The 23,664-nt window shown below is 37.8% G+C and overlaps 1 protein-coding gene across 1 annotated transcript in view; it reads left to right on the top strand.

Annotated features, from left to right (window-relative positions):
* The window catches only part of NDST1 (N-deacetylase and N-sulfotransferase 1), a 31,262-nt gene extending 9,474 nt beyond the window's left edge, over positions 1-21,788 (top strand). Inside the window, exons 5-14 of the mRNA XM_070933871.1 lie at positions 993-1,178; positions 7,086-7,214; positions 8,704-8,886; positions 9,799-9,895; positions 10,805-10,928; positions 12,089-12,263; positions 12,645-12,815; positions 18,141-18,250; positions 19,476-19,578; positions 21,245-21,788. Of these exons, the coding sequence (XP_070789972.1) occupies positions 993-1,178; positions 7,086-7,214; positions 8,704-8,886; positions 9,799-9,895; positions 10,805-10,928; positions 12,089-12,263; positions 12,645-12,815; positions 18,141-18,250; positions 19,476-19,578; positions 21,245-21,364 (1,398 nt within the window). The 3' untranslated portion in view covers positions 21,365-21,788. The remainder of the gene's footprint in view (positions 1-992; positions 1,179-7,085; positions 7,215-8,703; positions 8,887-9,798; positions 9,896-10,804; positions 10,929-12,088; positions 12,264-12,644; positions 12,816-18,140; positions 18,251-19,475; positions 19,579-21,244) is intronic.
* Positions 21,789-23,664: the final 1,876 nt, after the last annotated feature.

Raw genomic sequence — 23,664 nt, 5'->3', positions numbered from 1 at the left:
TTAAAAACATCCAGTGACGGAGCATCCATGATTTCTGAAGGCAAGCTGTTCCATTGGTTAATTGTCCTCACTGTCAGGAAGTTTCTCCTTCTCCAGGTTGCTTCTCTCTTTGATTAGTTTCCAACCATTGTTTCTTGTCCTGCCCTCCGGTGCTTTGGAGAATAATTTGACCCCCTCTTCTTTGTGGCAGCCCCTCATGAGCACAGGAAGACTGGGGGGATTTACCAGAGCAACTCGCAGCTGGCTTCCCTATTCATGGGAAGTCAGCAGGGTAGGTCGCAAATGGCAATCATGTGACCATTGGATATTGCAGCTATCAACATCGGGTTGCCAAGAGCGCAGATTGTGATCTTGTGACACATGAGTACTGACGCCACAATTTTAAGGACTGATTGTAACTACCTGTTGTTCAGCATTGTCGCAACTTTGAACAGTTGCTAAAGAAGTGGTCACTAAGTGAGGACCACACATACTGTAATGCAATACTTTGGATTGTTGCCTGGGATTTGTTCATATGTTACAGCATTGGGTTGTTTTTTTTCCATTTATTCAAATGTGTTTTTAACAGCATTTCTTCATTTCCATAAAAGAATTGTTCAGATGTGAAGTGGAATATTTTCCAGTTCAGCAGGGTAGAAATTTAGTGTTTGTTCACTTAACTATCTCCTGAAAAACTGTGAAGCATGATGATTAAAAGTCATCAGGCCAGTTCTGTACAAAACCTGCTTTAAATTGAGCGTAAAAGCCTGTAGAAAAACAGGAAACAATAAGACTTATATAATGCTAGTTACTCAATCCACTCCCTGGTCTGACTAATTCAGTAAGAGCAAAAAATACACTTTGAACTATGTCTTAAACTAGAATTCCGCCTGGATTAGACTAAGATAAAGAAATAAAATGAATGTCTGGCTCTTCTCATTTGCAGTGTAATTACTTCATTAAAATTCCTCTGTTAGCGTTAGAGGATAACAGTTATGAATGCCTTTTCTTAGGAACATGGCATCCCTACAGATATGGGATACGCAGTGGCCCCTCATCATTCAGGGGTGTACCCGGTCCATGTGCAACTCTATGAGGCCTGGAAACAGGTGTGGGGGATCAAAGTAACAAGCACCGAAGAATATCCTCATCTCAAACCAGCCCGCTACCGAAGAGGATTTATTCACAGTGGAATCATGGTCAGTAGAAAACATATCAATCTTGTGATCTATGGTAATGAATGCAAACAGCTTGCTCCCACCCCCCACTCCCCCCAAGATTGTTTTATAGAATACTAAACATAAATCAAGGAATAAACGTTTTATACCACAAATTGGTCAAGATATAAAGAAGGAGAAAGTTAGAAAATAGGTTTTTTTACTTATTTTTCCTTTGTTTTTTAAATAAGCATAAACAACAATAAGTAATAATACAATGGAATCTTTGCATTAAGTTTAAGATAGAAATGCCGGGGAAATTAGGAAATTCAGGAGGTTCAAATGAGTATAAAGATTTATTGCAAACTTAAGCTCTCTATAAGAGTCTGACAAATTTGCGGTCAAAGGAAATAAAACAGGTATTCAAGGTAGACTGGATTTAGATATTTCGTGGGTGTGCAGGGACTCATGACATATGACACGTTTGACCCCTCCCTCCCTCGGGCTCAGCCGGGTCATCTCGTACAAAACCTTTATTATATACAGTAACAATCAGTTTAATGAATTTTGCAGTTATTTATCAATGCTATGGTCAGCTCTAGATGATAGTTAATGTTGACATATTTTTTCTCTCTATCTTTAAAGATTTAAATTATCTAAATCATCAGCCTTAATCTCTAGTCAATACTATATAAATACCAAAATAATGTATCATTTGTGTTTTATAACCATAAAATAAAATGTATTACTAAAAAATAAAAAAGAATAAGCCCAAACTATATCAAATAATAAATCTGCTTAAATTTGGATTTCACTATTATGTATATATTCCTAATTTCATAATAAGAATTTGTCTGAGGATCACAATTAAACTTCACTATCATTAGCTATTTTTAACTTTATGAATTAAATATATATATATATTCATCAACCTACACAGATACTATTTCTGAATACAGTTTAAAGTAGTTTACATGATTTTTTAAATTTTAACCCAGCTGTCAGCCAATGACCAAATTTTAAAAAAAAAAACAGATTTGATCATTTTTTAATGAATTATTGGACAGAATTTTCCAACAGGACTGTGTTGTGAGATTCTATGTAAGGATGCAACAGTAGACTCTTCTAGGAAAGGCAGTTCTCAAAACATTAGTGTCCCAGGTCATGTAGGACTTTAAGGAATAAAAATATTATCTGGAATTATGCCTAAAAGCAAATTGGCAGCCACATGTAATTGGCACAAAATTAGCTGAATTTGCACCTGTTTCTAACCCTTGATGCAAGATGGACAGCTGTGTGCTACCAGTTGAGGCTTCTGAGTGCTCCACAAAGATACTCTCACGTAGAGTGAATTGCAGCATGGAAATCAGTAAATGCTATGGCAGTCAGGACTGAGGTAGAACATTCTGTCTTCTACCACTGATGTGGGCAGTGAGCGGGGGAGCTGCAGTTGGAAAACAACATTTCTATCCATAGCTTTTAACTGCTTTTCAGAAAAATAAGTACCAGGGCCAGGTTATGGTCAAGGTTGTTATCTAATCAGAAGGATTTACAGAGGTTCTCTGGTTTAACGGAGGCGCATTTCTTCTAAAAAGATGGCATTCATCACTAGAATGATTACCATATTGTCTGGATTCATTTTCAAACTTTTTTTTTTAACATATCCACTTGCCTATAGTTTCCAAACATATTTTAAGGCAGAGAAAGATGCTCTTCATTTCTTACATATGTAGGTACATATTTGCCCATTGTGCGATTCCCAAAGCATAACAGATAGAAAGGTTAAAAAAAAAAAGCAAAAGAAATTAAAGGCAGGAGATGAGAAGAAGAAGAAGAAGAAGAAGAAGAAGAAGAAAAGAAGAAGAAGAAGAAGAAGAAGAAGAAGAAGAAATAATAATAAGTTTATTTTACAACAATACTATTCACTATACCCCTGAATACCTTTCTATTACAGGTAGTCCTTGACTTAACAACCACAATTGAGCCTTAACATTTCTGAGCCCAACAAAAGTGAGACATTTGTTAAGTGAGTTTTGCTCTATTTTACGACCATTTTTGCCACAGTTGTTAAGTGAATCACTGCAGTTGTTAAATGAGTAACATGATTGTTAAATGAATCTGGCTTCTCCTTTGACTTTGTTTGTCAGAAGGTTGCAAAAAGTGATCACATGATCCCAGGACACTGCAACCATTTGTGTAATATGAGTCAGTTGTCAAGCAATTTAAAGGTTAGGGATTTTTTTAAAAATATAGATTGAGACTTCATACAGGTTTAAAGCACTAGTTTGTCCAGAATTACCTCTAGAAAATTGTCTTCATAATGAACAATATCATATTTATTGGCTGATGATTCTGTTTCAGTTACATCTAAATTTTGAATAATACTAATAAATACCTTATGAAAAGCAAATAAGATAATACTACATTAAAGAATAGTAGGTATTAAGAATGGAAAGTGGTATACATTGTAAGAAGTCTGTTGATAAAGAAATGGGGAGGGGGGTATTCAGGATAATCCAGATTCCAAGAAGTTGTAACTAGGAATTTTAATTAGAAAACAGCATAGTTAAAATGAGATGGCCAAGCTTACCTTCTAAGAAGGGAAAAGGATATTTGGAGCATTTCATATAACTTATTCAAGGAAATTCTATTACAAAACCATTCGTACAATCTTGAACTCTGAGTTTTGCATGTTTTTGACCAGTGTATAACTCTTTTAGGAAAATGAACTAATTGCACATGTTAGAAACTTTACATAACTTCAAGAACATGCTTTGGACGTCTTTAATATGGGTTATCGTAAAGGAAGACTTCTATTTAGTTACATTGCTAGTTTCAACTAGAATTTTGTAATAGCAACTTGAAAATCATCGGAAGTTTTATGTTGAGAGGGAGAGAGAGAGAGACCATATTACTTTACAATAAAAATTAAAATAAAATTTAGCTGGACAGATAATTCTAGGACCTTTATAATTTCTAGGTGCCTAGTCTTTTAAATAATTCCTAGCAAACCTATTAGATTGCCTTGGTTGTTATGATGGGCTGCATACGGTTCATGAAAGTTCATGATGGCCATTGGTGATTGTTTCTTTTTCCTGAGATAGTCTAATCAACTTGAAAGGAGCAGCTGCTGTGTACTTTGCCTTTGTTCTCAGATTCATGAAAAAGCATAAAATCAACATAGGAAGAGATTTTTCTCCCTTGGGAAGGAAGGAACTGGAACAAAGTTTCTTCCTTCTGTTGTCCTCACCCTGCATCCGAAATCCATGTACCAGATGCAGATTGTACCCTTTGTCTCAGCATGTACATTTAGTCTTTTGGCAACATTTGAAGTAAGCCAGGTTATGATAGGCAGTGACTTTGCCAAGGCCAAGCAAATGATGTCAGTTATGTTTCTTAGTTTTTCCAGTGTCCACTCCTTAATAGGAGCACAGGATAGAACTTGCTTCATAGCTTCCCACTTATCAGGATTCTGCATAGGGTATCCTAAATTAGGTTAAGGAAGCAAACTGTGCAGACCCAGCATGACAGGACTTATATCAAGCGAAAATAAAATAAAACAGTATTTCAGCATAGTAGTATTTCAGCAGAGCTTACATATACAGTGAAACTTTAAAAATCATGCATAAACAGAGAACCTCAGCAGATGAAAGATACCTCTTTTTGGTTCTCCTTAAATTAGATAAAAATGATTTTTTTTAAAAAAAATGCATTTTTGTATTTATGATCAACCAAAAAGCGTCAGAGGCTTTTTGTACCCTAGTGTTCCCTTTGAAGCATAATGAAGCATATTTTAGTCTGATACATTTGACATAAATCAGATACCAGGAAACTCTGATTTTTTCCATTTAGCTTATCTTTGCTCGGTGTGGGGATGGGAATTGGGACATAGTTGTTTTCTGGAGCAGATTGGAAATTATTCTTTTGTTTAAAGTTGAGAGGTACTAAAATAGGCAGACAGTCTGCCTTTGTTTGAGCTGATGGACTTGAAGGTGTGTGTAAGAGAGAGGGAGAGAGAGAAGGAAGGAAGGAAGGAAAGAGAAAAGGAAGGAAGGAAGGAAGGAAGGAAGGAAGGAAGGAAGGAAGGAAGGAAGGAAGGAAGGATGGATGGATGGATTACAGAATTGGAAGGGACCTTGGAGATTTTCTAGCCCAACACCTTGCTGAGGCAGGAAACCCAGTACTATTTCAGACAAATGGTTGTCTGGTCTCTTCTTAAAAACTTGCAAACTTCTAGAGGCAAATCGCTCCACTGATTAATTGTTCTAACTGTCAGGAAATTTCTCTTTACTTCTACGTTGCTTCTCTCCCTGAGAAAGGAAAGAAGGGAGAAGGAAAGGAAAGAAAGAACAGTTATGCACTTATATGAATTGTTGTGGAGGTTAATAAATCAATAAACCATGAACCTCTATCTCTATGAAACTCTACTTAAACAAATGAGCCTCTGAAGCAGCTACCCCAAATTTATTTATTTATTTATTTATTTATTTATTTATTTATTTATTTATTTATTTATTTTATTTCTATACCGCCTTTCTCCTATAGGACTCAAGGCGGTGTACAGTCAAGAAAAATATAGATACACAAACATCATAAAATTGCTAATTAAAATTATTATTATAACATAGTTTGGCCCAATTAAATAGAACCTAAAATTAGATAACATTTTAAAAACATTCACATGTTCATATGTTTAGCCCCGCTTGTTGGAACATCAGGGTTTGGAGGGCATGGCGGAAAGCACAGAGATCAGGGATATTTCGTATCTCAGGGGGCAGTTCATTCCAAAGGGTTGGAGCCTTCACAGAGAAGGCTCTCCCCCTGGGAGTCGCCAATCGGCATAATTTGACTGACTGAGTAGTCCCTCCCTGTGAGAACGAACTGGTCGGTGGGAGGCTATTGGTGGCAAAAGACGGTCTCATAGGTACCCAGGTCCTAAGCCATGGAGCGCTTTAAAGGTGATAACTAACACCTTGAATCGCACCCAGAAGACCACCGGGAGCCAGTGCAGCTTGTGTAGGAGAGGTGTTATATGGGCGCAACGAGCTGCGCCCATAATCACCTGCGCGGCTACATTCTGGACCAGTTGGAGCCTCCGGGTGCTTTTCAAGGGGAGCCACATGTAGAGAGCATTACAGTAGTCCATACGGGAGATGACTAGGGCATGAGTGACCGTGCGCAAGGCATCCCGATCCAGAAAGGGACGCAACTGGCGGATCAGGCAAATCTGATAAAAGGCACCCCTGGCCACGGCCGTCAAATGATCTTCTAAAGATAGCCGTGAATCCAGGAGGACACCCAAGTTGCGGGCCCTCTCTGTGGGGAGCAAGATCTCATCCCCAATTGTCAGTGATGGTACCAGCTGACTATACCGGGATGCCGGAAGCCACAGCCACTTGGTTTGAAGGGGTTGAGTCTGAGCTTGTTTCTCCCCATCCAGATCCGCACGGCCTCCAGGCAACGGGACATCACAGCAAGGGCATCATTGGGGTGGTCTGGGGTGGAGATGTATAGCTGTGTGTCATCAGCATACTGATGAACACTCACCCCGAAACTACGGATGATCTCACCTAGCAGTTTAAGAAATATTTTTAATTTTTAGAAAAAAAAATAGAAATATTTTTTCTCTAACATGAATGACTGTATTTATGTGTGAAAATATGAACTCCAATATCACGGTACAGGATCAGTTCTTATCCTTACTAAAAACTTATCCATCTCCAAAGTCAGTAAAAAGTGAATACAAAACAGTAAGAGATTAGGTTTTAGAAGCCTTCAAAACAAGACCCCAATAGCCAAATGGAAAAATTAATGCTGACTTTCTAAATTTGATGGGATGAATTTGTGGGAGATCTGTTGAGCAGATCTAATTTCTAATCTAATAATAGAAATCTAATAATTTCTAATTTGCTACTTGTCCATCTCTCCCCCAACCCACTTTCTTGCTAGGTTCTTCCACGGCAAACTTGTGGATTATTTACACATACCATATTCTATAATGAATACCCAGGTGGCTCGAGTGAATTGGATAAAATCATCAATGGAGGCGAGCTTTTTCTGACTGTTCTCCTTAATCCTGTAAGTATTACTTCAAGGACCAATGGGCTGAAATCCTTGCAGCAAAGCAAAGGCAGGATATAAATAGAATGATTAAGTTAAAAAATCCATTAGCTACTGAAAGGTTATGGAGTTGATAAATTCTAGAGCTGAATAGTTTTCAAAAAAGTATGTATATGCGTAATGTAGGCGAAACAGTGTGTGTGTGTATGTGTTTGGGGAATGGATAGATAAATATGATTTAGAAGTGATTAAGAAGCTGAAAGGGCTTAGGCATAAGAGTTCAGCAAGAGCCATAAATAGTAATATCATTTGGATAATTGCCTGGTCAAAGTTTATTACATGGTATGAGCACAGTGAAATACATTAAGTGGACACAATTATGAGTGCTGTCAAGTAAACGTTTTTTTCCTGAAGTCCAAAAATTAAAACTGGGGAGAAACTGACTGAAGTTGGGAGCAAATTTAGAATAGATGAAAGCATTTTTTTTTTTTTTGCTTTAATTTATATGCTGCCCTTCTCCGGAGACTCAGGGCAGCTTACAATGCGTTAAGCAATAGCCTTCATACTTTTGTATATTTATACAAAGTCAGTTTGTTGCCCCCACAATCTGGGTCCTCATTTCACCTACCTTTAAAAGGATGGAAGACTGAGTCAACCTTGAGCCTGGTGAGATTTGAACTTGCAGTAATTGTAAGCAGCAGTTGTTAATAACAGTGCTTTAGTCCACTGCACTACAGGCTCTTGCTGTAGACTCTGCATTTCTGACTCAGCATTTAATCCACTTGGATATTTGGATCAGCTTGGATATTTTTAAACGGGCAGAAATGCCTCTGTTCTTTGTAGAAAATATGGTAGGTAAATAGTAAGGAGAATCTTTTAAAAAAGTGAATTAACAGAAGATGTAACTTTTATTATTGATAGTTTACTTCTTATCCTAAATATAAAGATTTTTTTCCTCCATCCTGGCTAAATTTTGAAACTTCTGTGGGGTGTTTGGATAGGGGAGAGAAACATGGTGGCACTTAATGCAGGAAAGCATTTTTGTGGTTTTTAGTTACTGCGTTTCCCTGAAAATAAGACCCTGTTTTATATATTTTTGAACCCCGAAATAAATGCTTGGCCTTATTTTTGGGGAGGTCTTATTTTGGGGCATGTGGAGCAAGACGGGGCTCCTTTTGCCGTCTTACCTGATCTCCAGCTCTGTCTCCCTAACCCTAACCAGAAGAAATGGCGGGGACCGGCTGTGCATGCATTTAAATATTTTCGGGGAGGGATTATTTTTGGGTGGGTGAGATTTTATTTTAGCACATGCGCTCAAAAGCCTGATTGGACTTATTATCAAGGGATGTCTTATTTTGGGGAAAACAGGGTAGTTCATTTGCATGTTTTGTTCATCTGCAAATGAATGTTTAATATTTCACTGCAAAAATTCCCCGAATACTACTGTAACCATTCTAATCTATGGGGTTTCTCCCCCCCACCCTTTCTTCTTCCCTCTTCTGCACAGATCAGTATCTTTATGACCCACCTCTCCAATTATGGAAATGACCGCCTGGGTTTGTACACCTTTAGGCATTTGGTCCGTTTTCTGAACTCCTGGACTAACTTGAAGTTACAGACGTTGCCACCTGTGCAGCTGGCACAGAAGTATTTCCAGATATTCTCTGAAGAAAAAGACCCCCTTTGGCAGGTGTGCATTCACTGCCTCCCTGAGCCTGCGTCACAAAAATTTCCATTGTGTTTTATTGTTTTGTCTCTTTCTTGGTTTGAAAATCTGGGCAAGTAGTTGCCTGTTATATAATACTCAATTCAGTTAATTGCGGTCATAGACCAGTAGGATACTTAATACTCTCCAGGAAGAGTGGCAGATGTGAAATAACATTCTGTGAAATGTGTAGTGGCTGGAGACTTGAAACAGTATTCAGGGAGATTTACTTCCTTCTATCCACGTCTGATCACTTCATTCAGTTGTATATGTGTTTATAAAAAGAGTATTCTGATAATTATAGATCATAATACTGGCCCCATGAAGAAGGGTGAGCCTGGTTTTGAAATATGTATTTTTTTTTTCCTTTCAAGAGGGTGAAAGTAAAAAAAGAACGGTGCAGACTCAGTGTAGTAGCGAAGTAAAAGATGATATCTTCCTTCTATTATTTATGACTTACGGCCACAATTGAGCCCAAAATTTCTGTTGCTAAGCAAGTTGGTTGTTAAGTGAGTTTTGCCCGATTTTATGACCTTTTTTTATCACAGTTGTTGAGTGCATTGCTACAGTTGCTAAGTGAATCATGCAGTTGTTAAGCAAATCTGGCTTCTCCCGTTGACTTTGCTTGGTGGAAGCAAAACTGTCATAAATACATACCAGTTGCCAAGCCCCCCAAATTTGATCACATGACATGGGAATGCTACAGCAGTCATAAGTCACATTTTTCATTGCCGTTTTAACTTCAAACAGTCACTAAATGAATGGTTGTAAGTCAAGGACTATCTGTACTTGAAATTGCTGGCTTTTGAGAGACCTCTTCAGTAAGAACAGTTGGGCTATAAAAATCCTGTTCTCATGGATGGGCTGGCTGATTCCCAGCATGTTGTCATGTTTTAGGATCCTTGTGAGGACAAGCGCCACAAGGATATTTGGTCCAAAGAGAAGACCTGCGACCGGTTCCCCAAGCTGCTAATTATTGGTCCTCAGAAGACAGGTATAGTAGTAACTGATGTATGCTATACTGCTGAAATATACTATCCCAATGATTAGATTACAATATCATTTTAAACCATAATATATGAACTAAACCACAGTTGACTGAGCAAGTACAATCCATTACCCCAAAACTTAACCAATCATATTAAGGCGTATTAGAATAAGCGGTTTCTTCAACTTATTGTCAGGGTAGGGAGAATGGCTGTTTCAAGCAATGGTGAGTAAAATTTGAACAGTTATTGTTGGTGCCATTTGTCATCATCCATCAGTGTTCACGGTTCAACATAGGAAACTAATAAATTAAAAAAACAAAAACCTTTTCGCCCAATTTTTTCTTTTTTTTGAGAGAGAGATTTGTTTTTACAACAGCAATGTAATTCCTACTCAGAGTTGGAGAAGCAACTGCCAAAAACATTTAACACAATTGAAATCTGATAATATTTAGGCTAAGTCTGCAAAGCTGACAGAAATAGGAAATATAAGTTAAAGTCCCAGGCTTTACGTCAGAGGGGTTATTTTTTCCCTGCCTGTGAGATGATAGCTGTTTAAAATGCCATGTAGTAGGATAAAATATCATATATGCCATAATTAACAAATGCACTGGGTTAATCGTTGGTTTTTTACATTTTTATTGAGGACTGAACATATCAAATCCGCTTATCCCTGGAATAATCTAGACCAGTGTTTCTCAGCCTCAGCAACCTTAAAGTCTGTGGACTTTAACTCCCAGAATTCTCCATCCAATATGCTGGCCAGAGAATGCCAGGAGTTGAAATCCACAGACCCTAACAATGTTGAGGTTGAGAAACAGTGATCGAGAGTGTAAAATTCTGTCAGAACCTTGGTGAAAAAGCGGTTTTTAACTCGTTGTCCCCTTGCCTTATTTCTTCTCTTCTTCCTTGAAAAGGCACCACTGCCCTTTATCTCTTCCTGGGGATGCACCCTGACCTGAGCAGTAACTATCCCAGCTCGGAGACCTTTGAAGAGATCCAATTCTTCAATGGACATAATTACCAAAAAGGCATTGACTGGTAGGCCTCATTCTCAAGTTTTGTGCTGGGGTAGGTGCATGAGGAGCTGCCCCTTCCACTTATATTTTGGCTCATAATGACACTGCAAAGGAATGAAGGAACTGCTTTGCAATTTCTCTAATCTATTTTGCTGGAATGTTTTGAAAACCAAACATATCTAGCAAGGAAGGGGCAAACTTCTGTTTGGATTTATATTTGTGGAAGAAATATACATATTTAGCTCTTAAGGTTTAATTAATTAATTTTATTTGCCACCCGTCTCATTTCAAAACGGCTCTGAGCAGTTTACAGCATGAAAACATTAAAATCAGAAGTAAATATTCCTGACACAATAAAATAAAGTACGATCAAAGTAAAATCATAGTTACAAGATGGGGAAGGAGGGAGCCAGGTGCAATGGGTGGGGGTGGGGGAGAGGAGGTAGGATTGACTCTTAATTGATCAACCACCTCCAGTGGGATATTCCCTGTTGGTACCCCAAGCCATCTGGCAGAACCTAAGGCTCTTATGGCAAGTCAGAAGGGTGGGAGCTGATCTCACCCCCAGGGGTAAGATATTTCAAAGGGCAGGAGCCAGGTAGCATGTTCTACTTTGTCAGCAGACCATCATCTCTGTAAGCTTAGAACATAGAATTGTTAAACACGTTTTATCTGATTCCCGTACCGGGTTTCTGCAGTGATGCCCTGCAAAGATGTGTTAATCCTACTGGGCGAAAATGTGAATGAGGAAAAAAGATTTTTTGTTTAATGTCTGTTATAATGTTTCCCCCTCTTTTCTCAAAATGGTACCATTTATTCCTATCTGTCTGCTTGGGAAGAACGGTGATCAACAGCTGGTCTGTTTGTCTTGTGTTCAGTAGTTCATGCTGCATTTGCCGTATGCTTAATCTTTTTTCCATAAATGTAATAAATTGCAGTCTGTTAAGTCTTTGATCCAGAAGAATGCTTCATTGGTTGTTCAGGCTTAAGTTCTAAAATCAGCTACATTCTAATGAATGTCTTGACTAATACGGTTTGGGGCTGGAAAGAAACCTTTGATGTGTCTTAATCCTTGTTCTGTTTAAAGTGGCATAAACAATTGACATTGAGTAAGAACCTGAACATATTTCTGCATTGCTTCACCCAATCTATTTTTCCCTTTCTGCTGCTGATATTTTTAAGGTATATGGAGTTTTTCCCCATTCCTTCCAACACTACTTCTGATTTCTATTTTGAGAAGAGTGCCAATTACTTTGATTCAGAAGTCACACCAAGGCGGGCTGCTGCTCTGCTTTCCAAGGCAAAAATAATCACCATCCTCATCAATCCTGCAGATCGGGCCTACTCTTGGTATCAGGTAAGCTGCTCCACGGCAGTGTTGTCTTCTTGACCTAAAGCACTATTCATTAATGGAAAGGCAATGTAGCTATTAAACGTAATAACAGCAGCTCTTATGTCGTTAGAGAAGCTCTTCCTGCCTGCCCACCAGTCTGCAGGGCTCTCTGAAGCAACAATTTCCCTTTACCATTAGAATTCAGCTTTCTAGATTGTGGTGCCTCAATTTGTCCTAGATCTCAAGTGACCCTAATGTGTTCCCTAATTGCTACTTGTTTCTCTGTTTGTGCCTTCCTCTCTTTCCTCCACTTTCCTGTTTCTTATTTCCTCTCTGCTTCTTTGAATGTTTCTTGTTCCTGTTTAGCAAAGGACTCGCACAATTGTTTCGTTTTTTTCTTGATAGCATCAACGGGCACATGATGATCCAGTTGCCCTGAAGTACACTTTTCATGAGGTGATTACAGCTGGACCTGAGACCTCTCAGAAGCTTCGGACTTTACAGAACCGTTGCCTAGTACCAGGCTGGTATGCTACCCATATTGAACGCTGGTTGAATAATTTCCACACCAATCAGGTAAGCAAGTCACGAATCTTTAGTTTTACCTTCTCAAAAAACAAACCAGAGAGAGGGTTTTATGAAGCGGAATGTTTATATATACAACCATATATCCAATGCTGTTTGTTTCTTGTGGAAAATGCATATGTTTTCTGGAATGTTGGAATTCACTTAATTCGCTCTGCAAAGTCTGTAAAGAGGTTCCCTGAGAATTGGATAAAGCACGTAGTTCCTTCCAATGGTAATAATGTTATCCTGTGAGATTATTTGAGAATAGGGCAGCAAAAAATTCACCATACTTGTATTTTATTTTGAAGTTAAGGGAATGAGAGATGCAGCTGTGTAGTTTGTCAGCTGGCCAATGTCAGGATGGATTAAAAATCCTATTACTCTAACGTTATCTTCATGGTTTTTATAACGTTAAGAAAAAAATCCATTAATGACATGGTGAACATTTCCAAAAAATCTTGCTTCTGGCCACAAAATGCTGATCTCCTTCGTGGGTGGATACAGTACTTAAAAAGCAGACTGTTATTTCAGCCTGTGACAACTGCAGTCAGTATTGCAATTTAGAGTCAGTATATATGTAGGCCAAGTTTACAGTCATGGATACAGTAAGCAATTTGTCAGAGACAGGTAATATTCTGGTTGGTAGTTCATTCATTCATTCATTCATTCATTCATTCATTCATTCATTCATTCATTTTTCAATTAAATTTACTGTATTTTTCGGAGTATAAGATGCACCTTTTCCCCCCCTAAAAGGGGGTGAAAATTTAGGTGCATCTTATACACCGAATGTAGCCCTGCCCACCCACTGGCCCCCACCCCTTGGCCTCTGCCTCACAGCAGTTACCTCCTTGCAAGCAAACAGCAAGAAAAAGCAGCTCCTTTCAGCTTCAGCACAACCTAATTAGCACAAGTTGATTGGATCGGTCTCCCGACTCTCAGCTGATTTGCTCTCAGGTGTTTTGCCCAGGGCTCTGCTGTTTGCTGCAAAGAGGTAAATTGCTGGAGCAGATTTTTTTTCCTTGTGCTAATCAAGTTATGCTGAAAATGAAAATGAAAGTAAAGCAGGCTGCTGTTTGCTGCAACGAGGCAAAATTGCGCAGAGGCAGAGGCAGATTTCTTTTTCTTCTTTTCCTCACCAAAAACAGATATGTCTTATACTCCGGTACATCTTATACATCATATGGTATATGTTGCCCATCTCACCATTGAGCAGCTCTGGGTAGCTTGCAACAGATAAAAACAAGAATATTAAAATATTAAAACAATTAAAATGAACAGAAATTGGGTAAACTCTGGGAACTGGAACATGGGTGGGATGGAGGTGGGATCTTCTTAGTCCATTAGTCCATTAGCCACTTCCAGCATGGAATGCCCCCATCAGGGCCCCAAGCCAGTGTGCAAAACCAGGTTTTGAAGGTCCTTCAAAACCTGGTAGGGATGGATCTCACCTCCAGAACATCTTTCAAAGATCATGTGTAGAATAAAGCAAGTGAGCCCTACAAATATTCTCAGTTAAAAACATATGCCATGATTGCATTTTGAAAGCAATCTGGCATTTTCTCAGTAATATATATTTTTACAGAAGCTAGAGTGAAAGAAGAAAGAAAATACTTTTTAAATGATACAACAAGAGCAAGACGCTGATGGTTGCTTGTGAGGGAGCAGCAGACACACAGTTGTGGAACAACAGAAATCTCACTTTTTACTTCCCACGAAAGGAAAAAAACCTCAAAATAAATTGCTAGCACCTTTTTGTGCATGGAACAGTTGCTAAGGGAAAAACAAATGAAGCAGCCTGGTTGTTCACATATTTATTGTGTCATTGCTTCATTTTGCATACAACCATACAGTAGGTGTGATATATATCAATAAAGGAGAATATTTGTAGCTCAGGGTTGAAATGAGGGGTCCTTGGTGCTCTCTGAGCTTGCTTGTTTCTTGCAGACATTTCATTACCCTAACTAGGTAACATCCGTGCTAGTAAGAAGCTGTAGGAGACGACCAGGCTGAGCCCGAGGGAGGGGTCGAATGCGTCATCAGTCATGAGTCTCTTCGTGCCCACAAGAGATCTAAGTTCACCATGAATTTCTTATCTAGGGCCAAATTGCTTTGACCATTAGTAGTTCAGATTTTTGTAGATACCTTAAGCTTATAATAAATCTTTATATTCCTCTGAACTACCTTGATCTCCTGATTTCTCTGGCACCTGACACATTCCTAACAATGGGAAAGCAAATTGCCTACAAACTCTGCAGGTCCCTACATGGTGACAAAACAAAGTGCCTAATTTTAGTGATTTGAGGATCATTGCAGATGTGATAGAAATAAATTAACTTGGATGTTGAACCCACATTGTGACATGGGAACAGAGCTAGAGTGGTTCAAAAACCCATGTGGAATGGCTTAATAATAAACTAAATGAAGTACAAAACAGTTCAAATCGGAAAACTAGTGACAGAAATAATCTAGCTCAGAAGAGTTGGCTAAAATAAACCTCACTGAATTTAGGATTTTACTGAAAATTATTATTATTATTATTTATTAGATTTATATTGCCACCTATTCATCCAATCTTTTGGACAGAAACCAAGAAAGCATGTAAAGTTTCTTTGGGGTCTGAAATCTAATCAATAAGCATGGGATGTCTTGAGTTCTAGACCCGAGATGGACAATTATACCACCTTTACGACCTCTGGATTTCAGTTCCCAGAACACCTGAGCCAGCATGGGCTCAGGAATTCTGGGAGTTGAGGTCTACAATTCTCAAAAGGACCATAATTGCCCATCCCTGATCTAGACATACGACTAGTAAATTGCATTTTTACAAACAGTAACTAGTTTCCAATTCATGACCATTTTGAAGATGAAGCCTAAGCCTTTAAATCAGGTGAGTGATAATTACTATGAATACAGTCATCTGATATATTATTTTCTGTTACATTATTTCTATTTTGGGATTCAGTAGGTGGGATCAGCAAATATAAAATTATTTTTATTATTTAGAAATATTTTTTCTAAATATTCTTGATTTATTTTTTGCCAAGACAGGGATCCTTATCCTACCCTTGTGCATTTGGTTTCTTAAATGATAGCTATGCTTTCTGCCAAATTGAGAATCATTTCCTTCATCTTTCCCACCCCTGACAGTGAGCCGTGGTAGTGCAATGCTTAGAAGGTAGTATTACAGGCTAACTCTGCCCATTGCCAGGAGTTCAGTCCTGACTGGCTCAAGGTTGATTTAACCTTCCATCCTTCTGAGATTAGTAAAATGAGGACTCGGATTATTGGGGGCAATATACTGATGTTGTAAACTGCTCAGAGAGTGCCATAAAGCACATGGAACAGTATATAAGTTTAAGTGCTATTGCTATTGCTTTCTTTTAAGCCAGGTATTTATTATTATTATTATGATTTATTCAATTTATATACCACCCTTCTCCTATTGGACTCAGGGCGGTGCACAGCCAAGGATAAAAAACATACCAATACAAAATTTAAAATCAATTAAAAGAATTATACAGCTTTGGCCCACAATTTAAAACAATCCAATTAAAACCCAATTTACACTTAAAAAGCTAAAAAGCTAAAAAGAGCTAAAAAAGAACTAAAAAAGAGTTAAAAAGGTATTAATAATAATAATTTAAAAAAATCAAAATAATTTTAAAAAACCCTGATGGGGTTGAACCTTGTGATTTGCCAATCAGTATGTTACTCAATTTCAGTGAGAATTTTGATGCAGTTTTAGTACAATGTTCTAACTAGCTGTGTCTCAATTTATTTCTTTGTCCAGCCAGCATTTAACTAATTTGCTAATCATAATCTCATGGGGACTTTGTCTTAATATTGTAGACATAGTGTATTTGAGATTAACATTAAGTCTGTCTTAGTACACAAATATTACTTATGTTGATTGGAGGCTGTAACTAATAATTGGGTCTGGTGGAAAACCTTTTATTTTAACACTGAAAAGGATGTGCTTGTCATCAACAATAACAAATAGTTTTAATTTAAGTAGCTTGCTAGCACCATCAATTGTGAACTTAATGATGGAAGTGCTCCATCTTATCATTTGAGATGTTCATGTTAAAATAATTATATTGTGGGAAATGATCTAGTATAATCTAGTATGATCTAGATTAAAATTTTTTAAGAAGCTTCCTGGTTTGTTTCCATCAGGATAAATCTGGAAGGTTCTTGAAGATCCCTTCCCCATAATCCCTGTTCACCCTGTTTGTTTTTTTCCCTCCATCTCTTTTTGGCTGTTATCTCTGGAAGGATGGAGTGTATGTATACCTACTTCTTTTATTTCTAAATGAATAGTTTACATATGATGGTGGGCATTACTTATTTTTTTTCAAATGCAGTACCATTAATAAATTAATCTTAATCTATTACTGATTACTTTTTTTATTCTGGTGTACACTTTTTGAGTGTATACCAGACAGGAGTGTGTGTTAGACATATGAGACATATATAAATATGAGAAAGCTGGTGTGGTGTAGAGATTAAGAAATTGGATTGGCACTTAGGAAACCAAGCTCAAGTCCACTCTCAACCAAGGAAGTTCACTGGGTGATTTTGGATCAATCACTTTCTATCAGCCCAATCTATTTCACAGGATTGCTGTGTGGTAAACTGGGAAGAGAGATAACCAATTTGAACTCCAGGATGGAAGGCAGGAGATAAATTGAATAAATAAATGCACCCTTTTATTTGACAGAGGGAAGTGTCTAGGATTGGCTTTGGCCGAAACTTAATAAGGTTGAAGAAGGTAGGCATTGTGCAATATTTTTATTTGCATTTGCTATTTTTATTCTGACTACTCATCTTTGGTTGGGTGAATCATCTTGTGTCATTCTCCTTTTGGTAAATATAATCAATTGAATGAATTTTAAACCACATAGAACAGGTGATATGATTCTTCATCTTAGGTTTAAGTTAGGAAATTTTAATGTAAGAAAATGACTTTGATTTAGTTAACAAATTTTAGTGGAGGTTGAAAAATAGATGGGTAGGTCATTGAGGGAGTATATGTGTGCCCATTATGGTACTATAAGTTTAGAAATACTTATTCACTAAGTTAAAGCAGTGTATAGCTTTCTTATGCTATTTGGCTCTCCTGTGCTTTTGAGTTAGGATATAATAGAACTGAAATATAAATTCTACAAAAACAGGCGAAGTGGATTTATTTATTATTTTGATTTGCTCTATTACTACCTCTGAGGAGCGAAACTGTCTCTGTTCCTGATGCAATATATTGCACTTAGGAAGGTGTATGTTTAGTATAAGAGAGGAACCTAACATATATATGTATTTAAAAATGTCTTTCAGATTCTTGTTCTGGATGGCAAGCGACTACGCACAGAACCAGCCAAAGTAATGGAAACAGTCCAGAAATTTCTTGGAGTGACAAACACCATAGATTATCATAAAACTCTAGCGTGAGTTCATCATATCTGCTTTTGTTGAATATAATCTTTGAATATATTTTCAGCATTGGATCCTACTTGCTTGCATCCCTCGCATTGTGTGCATTTCCCCCCTGTCAATTGAAGAGCTGATTGGAGGACTATAGAATTGGCTTCCTTTCATTTTGTAGACATCAAGACTGCTCTGAAGCTTTGAAATCCTTCATCACAAAGGATCATTGTGGTGGTTAGGAATAAGACTGTGTTCTACTCTGGTTTCAGTAGCAATAAAATGCAGAATACTAAATACTGTTTTCTGTAACAAATGCATAAACATTACATTGAACATATCTTATGATGCATAGATGACTGATTGTCCATAACAGAACACTCTGCATTTTCTTTCAAGTAAATACTATGTACATACAGTAAGTATGTAATAGGAAAATAATATTTTCTATCTTCATTCCGGGTAATGTGTTTCAGGAATCAATTTCCCTGTTTACCTTCTTGCAAACACTTTCACAAGGCGTTTCTTTTCTGGTAGAGTTTAAAACATGTGAATCTGAATTCCTGCAGAGAAACAAATTATGGGGACAGGAGGAGGGAAAGGGAGGGGAGGGGAGAGGATAACCATGCTCACTTCTCCATGCCTCATTACTTTTTTGGGAAGAGGATATATCCAGGGGGAGGTCTACAAGCATTTGCACAAATAAAACAAGATATCAGTCTACTTCAGTGTGCATTAGTGTGGAGTGTGTCGTTTGAAATCCGCAGAAATTATCATTCTCTTGTTCAAAGCTGTGGAACAATTTATAATCAATAGGTATTCATTCTTTCAGAGCATTCATATATTTAAACAATTCTGGCTAGTGCAATTCCTAGTGCATGACTTAAGAACCATTTTTAGTGTGTGTGTGTGTGTATGTGTGTATGAGTTATCTAAATTTAGGACAAGAAGCCATTTATACCTAGCTACAGGATCACCACACAATGCAGTTTAAAACATTGGAATGAATAGATTAGCAGAGATATGTGAAAGGATAGAAGTTTATTCTTTCTCTTCCACTGCTATTGAGTTTTGTAGCAGAGTAATAGTGCGATATGGTCATGTCCATATGTTTGATAAAACGGATCTCATTTTGATCAGGAAAGTTGGTTTCCATATTTAATTATATGTAATTACTGCATGTATAAAATAATTCGAGTTACAAAATGGGGATCATTTGGATATCATCTTCTTTGTAATTTGTGATAGGTTTGATCTCAAAAAAGGATTCTGGTGCCAACTATTAGAGGGAGGGAAGACCAAGTGCTTGGGTAAAAGCAAAGGAAGAAAATACCCAGAGATGGATTTAGATGTAAGTATGTAAAATGAGGGCATTTTTCATCTGCTGTTCTTAGAAGATACTGGCACAGTTGTGCGCTGGGTAGCCAGCCGATCTGATTTTGTAAGGACAGAAACCCCACTAACCTTTGCTCTGTACTCAATGAAAGCTGCTTCCTCTCCATGGTGAGATTTTATGCCACTGCCTGAAGGCTATGAATTTATGAAGCACATGCACCCCAGTCACTTAGATTTATCCCCACAATCATTGTTCATAAACTGTTGCAAGATAAGATGTGGGCCTACTTATGCATTTCTTGTGAATCTTTCCCAGTTGAACACTTAGACTGTACATATTAGCCTTGCTGGGATAGTTCTTGTAGCCTTACCCTGCTGAAAGGTAAGATCTCTGCATAGCTGATGCTGTTTCTATGATGCTTATAATAAATAGACCCTAAATTTGAAATCTTGTAGATATATGGGGAGGAAGAGTATGGGTGGTTAAATCAACATAACATGTTGCCTTTGAGCTTTTCTTATATTACCTACCAAAACCTGATTTAATTTAATTTAATTTAATTTAATTTCGAATTTATATACCGCCCTTCTCCCTGAGGACTCAGGGCGGTGTACAGCCAAGATAAAAAACATAGAATACAAATATTAAAACATTTAAAAATATATATAAAATTTGGCCCAAAAAAATTAAAAATCACAGACTAATTAAAAGAATTTAAAAATTTTAAAAATTTCTTCTTAAGCCAACCCGGCTTGCTGAAAAAGATAGGTTTTCAGGGAACGACGGAAGGCATTGAGGTCCTGGATTCTTCTTATCTCCGGGGGCAACTGATTCCCCCATCCCCTATAGAATAATGCTTTAGAATTATCTTACATTTTTGCAGTTTTAGGATTATAGCTATTTTCTATTGAAAGACAAAGAATCCTCCATAATTTATGAGTTAAATCCAAATGGAAAACATCTATTTTGATTGGGTGTTTGCCCTGATTCTGCTTGAACTTTTACTTACTTATTTACTTATAGGACTTTGATGGCTGCTTATCTCATATGGTGACTCTAGACAGTTTACAACCACTGATAAAACATGGTTAAAAACAAACTACTCCCAGGCACCAGATCAATTTTCCTTGCAGCCCAACTCCCATCCTATGCTTGGGGGAAGAGCCAGGTTTTTATATCCCGCTGTAAGTCTAATAGGATAGGGATCTATCAGATCTCAGGTCTGATCCCTGTTCCAAAGGGTTGGAGCGGCCACCAAGAGGTCCCATCAGATGGCAACATTTAAGGCGGGGGGCCTGGAGAACAGCCACCCTATATAAACTAGTAGGATGTGCAGACACCCACAGGTATTTACTCATACTCGTCATATAGCGTTTCTTCAGTCTTCCATTTCAGAGCCACCAACATTTTTTGTGAATTATAGTGCAACTACTGATTTCAGAGAAAAAGATATGATAGCATTAATATATTGCATTCTGCAGCTTTCAGAGAGATGAAGTTACCATTGGTGCACGCTGTCGTGGCTCTGTAAGGATAGCCCTGGTTGGCAGCTAGTGGAGGAGATGTCTCCTGTGGCTTCATACATTCCAGGGTTCTCTGTCCCTCTAAGTTTAACACCATCTTATATTTAATCATAACATGTAATTATGTTTCTTTGTTCTTTTCTTTCTTCCCTATGCAGTCCAGAGCATTCTTGAGAGATTATTATAGGGACCACAACATAGAGTTATCCAAGCTACTGTATAAAATTGGCCAGACACTGCCAACTTGGCTGCGGGAAGAACTCCAGAACACTAGATAGCCACTTCTTATCTCTTGTATTAAGCAATAGTAGAATGGATCCATGGGGAGGATCTCAAACCTCTACTCCAAGCCAACAGGACGTGATAAGATGTGAGATATTCAACAGAGAAGAAGCATTTTGAGCAATATCCATTCAAGATGTTTGAGGAAAAGTGGGAAACCGCCAACATGGTTAAACCTGGAAGCTTGGAAGAAAGCAGCCATCTGAATAACTACTGGAATTGATGTACAAGCAGTGCCTCAGGGCCAAGCCAGGACTATTACATCTGTTTCTGCCAGATTGCTCAAGACACCAGCTTTACCGAAAGTATTAAGTTGTGCCTCCTTGGCTATAATGCCAGGTTTCGGTGAAGAAGATTCATAAAGATCTGAGTTTTCCTCACACATTATTTCCAATATCTGGAATAGTATTACAACAAAATGACTCCTTCTCTTTGGATAGATGACACGAGAGGATCAAGAATTCACCAAGGATCAGGAATAATAGTCCTGCACATGTATGAGTTTGCAAAAGAACATCACTGGTAATATGAACATGGAGCCAGAGGGAGGCCATGCTCCAAGCATGGACCTAATTATGCAATTTGGCCTCAGACTGAGATAGGACTGAGATAGTGTTCTGGAGCAGAGATCTTAATTAAAGCAAATGCTCTGTTTTTATATGGAAGACTTTGGAGGACTTTGGTATTGGCAATATTTAGATTATCCCAGATGGATTTTTTTTCCTGTCTTCTTATTTAGAAATATATTGGGAAAGGAATGGAATGACCAAGCGTGAGCAACATAGTCATCTGACAATGTTGGCAAGAGAATTTGCTCCAAAGAGATATTTTAATTTGTGTCCTTCTTATAGCCCTGTCTCTGGTTTCAACATACAATTATGTGAGATGTGGTTTAAGATTCAATAAATTGAATCCAGTATTTTTTTTTTTTTTAATTTCTGATGCACATATCCTGCCTGTTTGAAAGAGGATGACATTCTAGCATCATGTGTAAACTTTGCTCTAATGGTCATCCTAAATACAACTTAAGAGAATTGATCTTCATGAGTACCGAACAAACAGTATTTTAGTAGTTTTCAGTTTTGATCATTTTGGAGTGGGATAGGGGATACATATTAGAGTTGGTATTCCCAAGTATTAGGTTCTTATTTTCCCACCCTTTTGCTATTATAGAGGATAGAGAAAAATGACCCATGGGTTTGGTTGATTTGTCATCATAATGTCTGTTTCTGTTAGAATCATTTTAGGATAAGCCAGTGGCTGTCCATTTTTCAATTATTTCCTCCTGTCCAATGTGTCTTATTGAGCTGTGACTGAGACTTTCCGATAACCCACTTATTCTAGTTTACTAAGTTCCCTTGTGTGTATATGTGTATGTATGGAATTTATAAATATGCTGCTAATAGTATTGTGTATTCATGCATGCACACACACATATACACACTTGCCCATTGCTGTCTGTGTTTGGAGCTACATTAACAAGGTAAATAGACCCCATTCTTCCCCATTTGGCTTATTCTGTCTTGTCCTGCTACATATTGGATGTGTCATAGGAAAGGCATGTTAAACTTGCAGTCCAGAGGGGGTTGGGAAAACAGAGGTCACGACAAGAGTCAAAGACTTTTGAAAAGCCTTTTTAATTCCTCAGTGGAGGAATTAAAGGCACTGGAGTATGGACTGGTCTGACTACTGTTTGATCCAAAGTTGGAGAGTTGTTATGATATTTTTTTTAAAAAAAAAAATTGTTAGTATTGCTAATGGAAACATTTACTATAAATTCAACAGTAGATTATCAAAAAGATTTCCAAGCTTTTTCAATTTGGAAGTAGATGTGTCCCCCCCCCCCCCCCCCCAGAATATCTTCCTGTTTTGCTTAATGATTTCTAACTATTGGAAGTGATTTGCTAGACCAGTCTTCTTGTTCTGGTTTTCATTGAAGCTGTAATCCTACTAGCACCAGTTCTATGAATGAACATTTGGACAAAAGGCAAGAAGCAAAAAAGGTTTCTTCTTAACTTAGATCATGACTGCCCATAATTGCTGCCAAAAGTTTATAGGCCTCTTCTGGGTCAGAGAAGAGGACAAACATCATTCTCACACCAGTGTCGGCAATTCTTCAATTACTGTCTGAATTCAATTCCAGTTCTGCTAAAGTCCATCACAATCTAGTTATAGCTTCAACACATCTGTTTTCATTCATCCTGTGTGTGAGCACCATCTAGTGGATCATGAAATTCCATAGATTTGTAGAGTAAAATAAGAGTAAAAGCTGCAGAGAACTTTAGGCCACAGAGTG

Source organism: Pituophis catenifer, unplaced genomic scaffold (assembly GCF_029215685.1).
Source record: "Pituophis catenifer annectens isolate HBS135680 unplaced genomic scaffold, rPitCat1.0.hap2 SCAF_2, whole genome shotgun sequence".
NCBI classification, from domain to species: domain Eukaryota; kingdom Metazoa; phylum Chordata; class Lepidosauria; order Squamata; family Colubridae; genus Pituophis; species Pituophis catenifer.
This window is presented reverse-complemented; position numbering and strand designations above follow the sequence as displayed.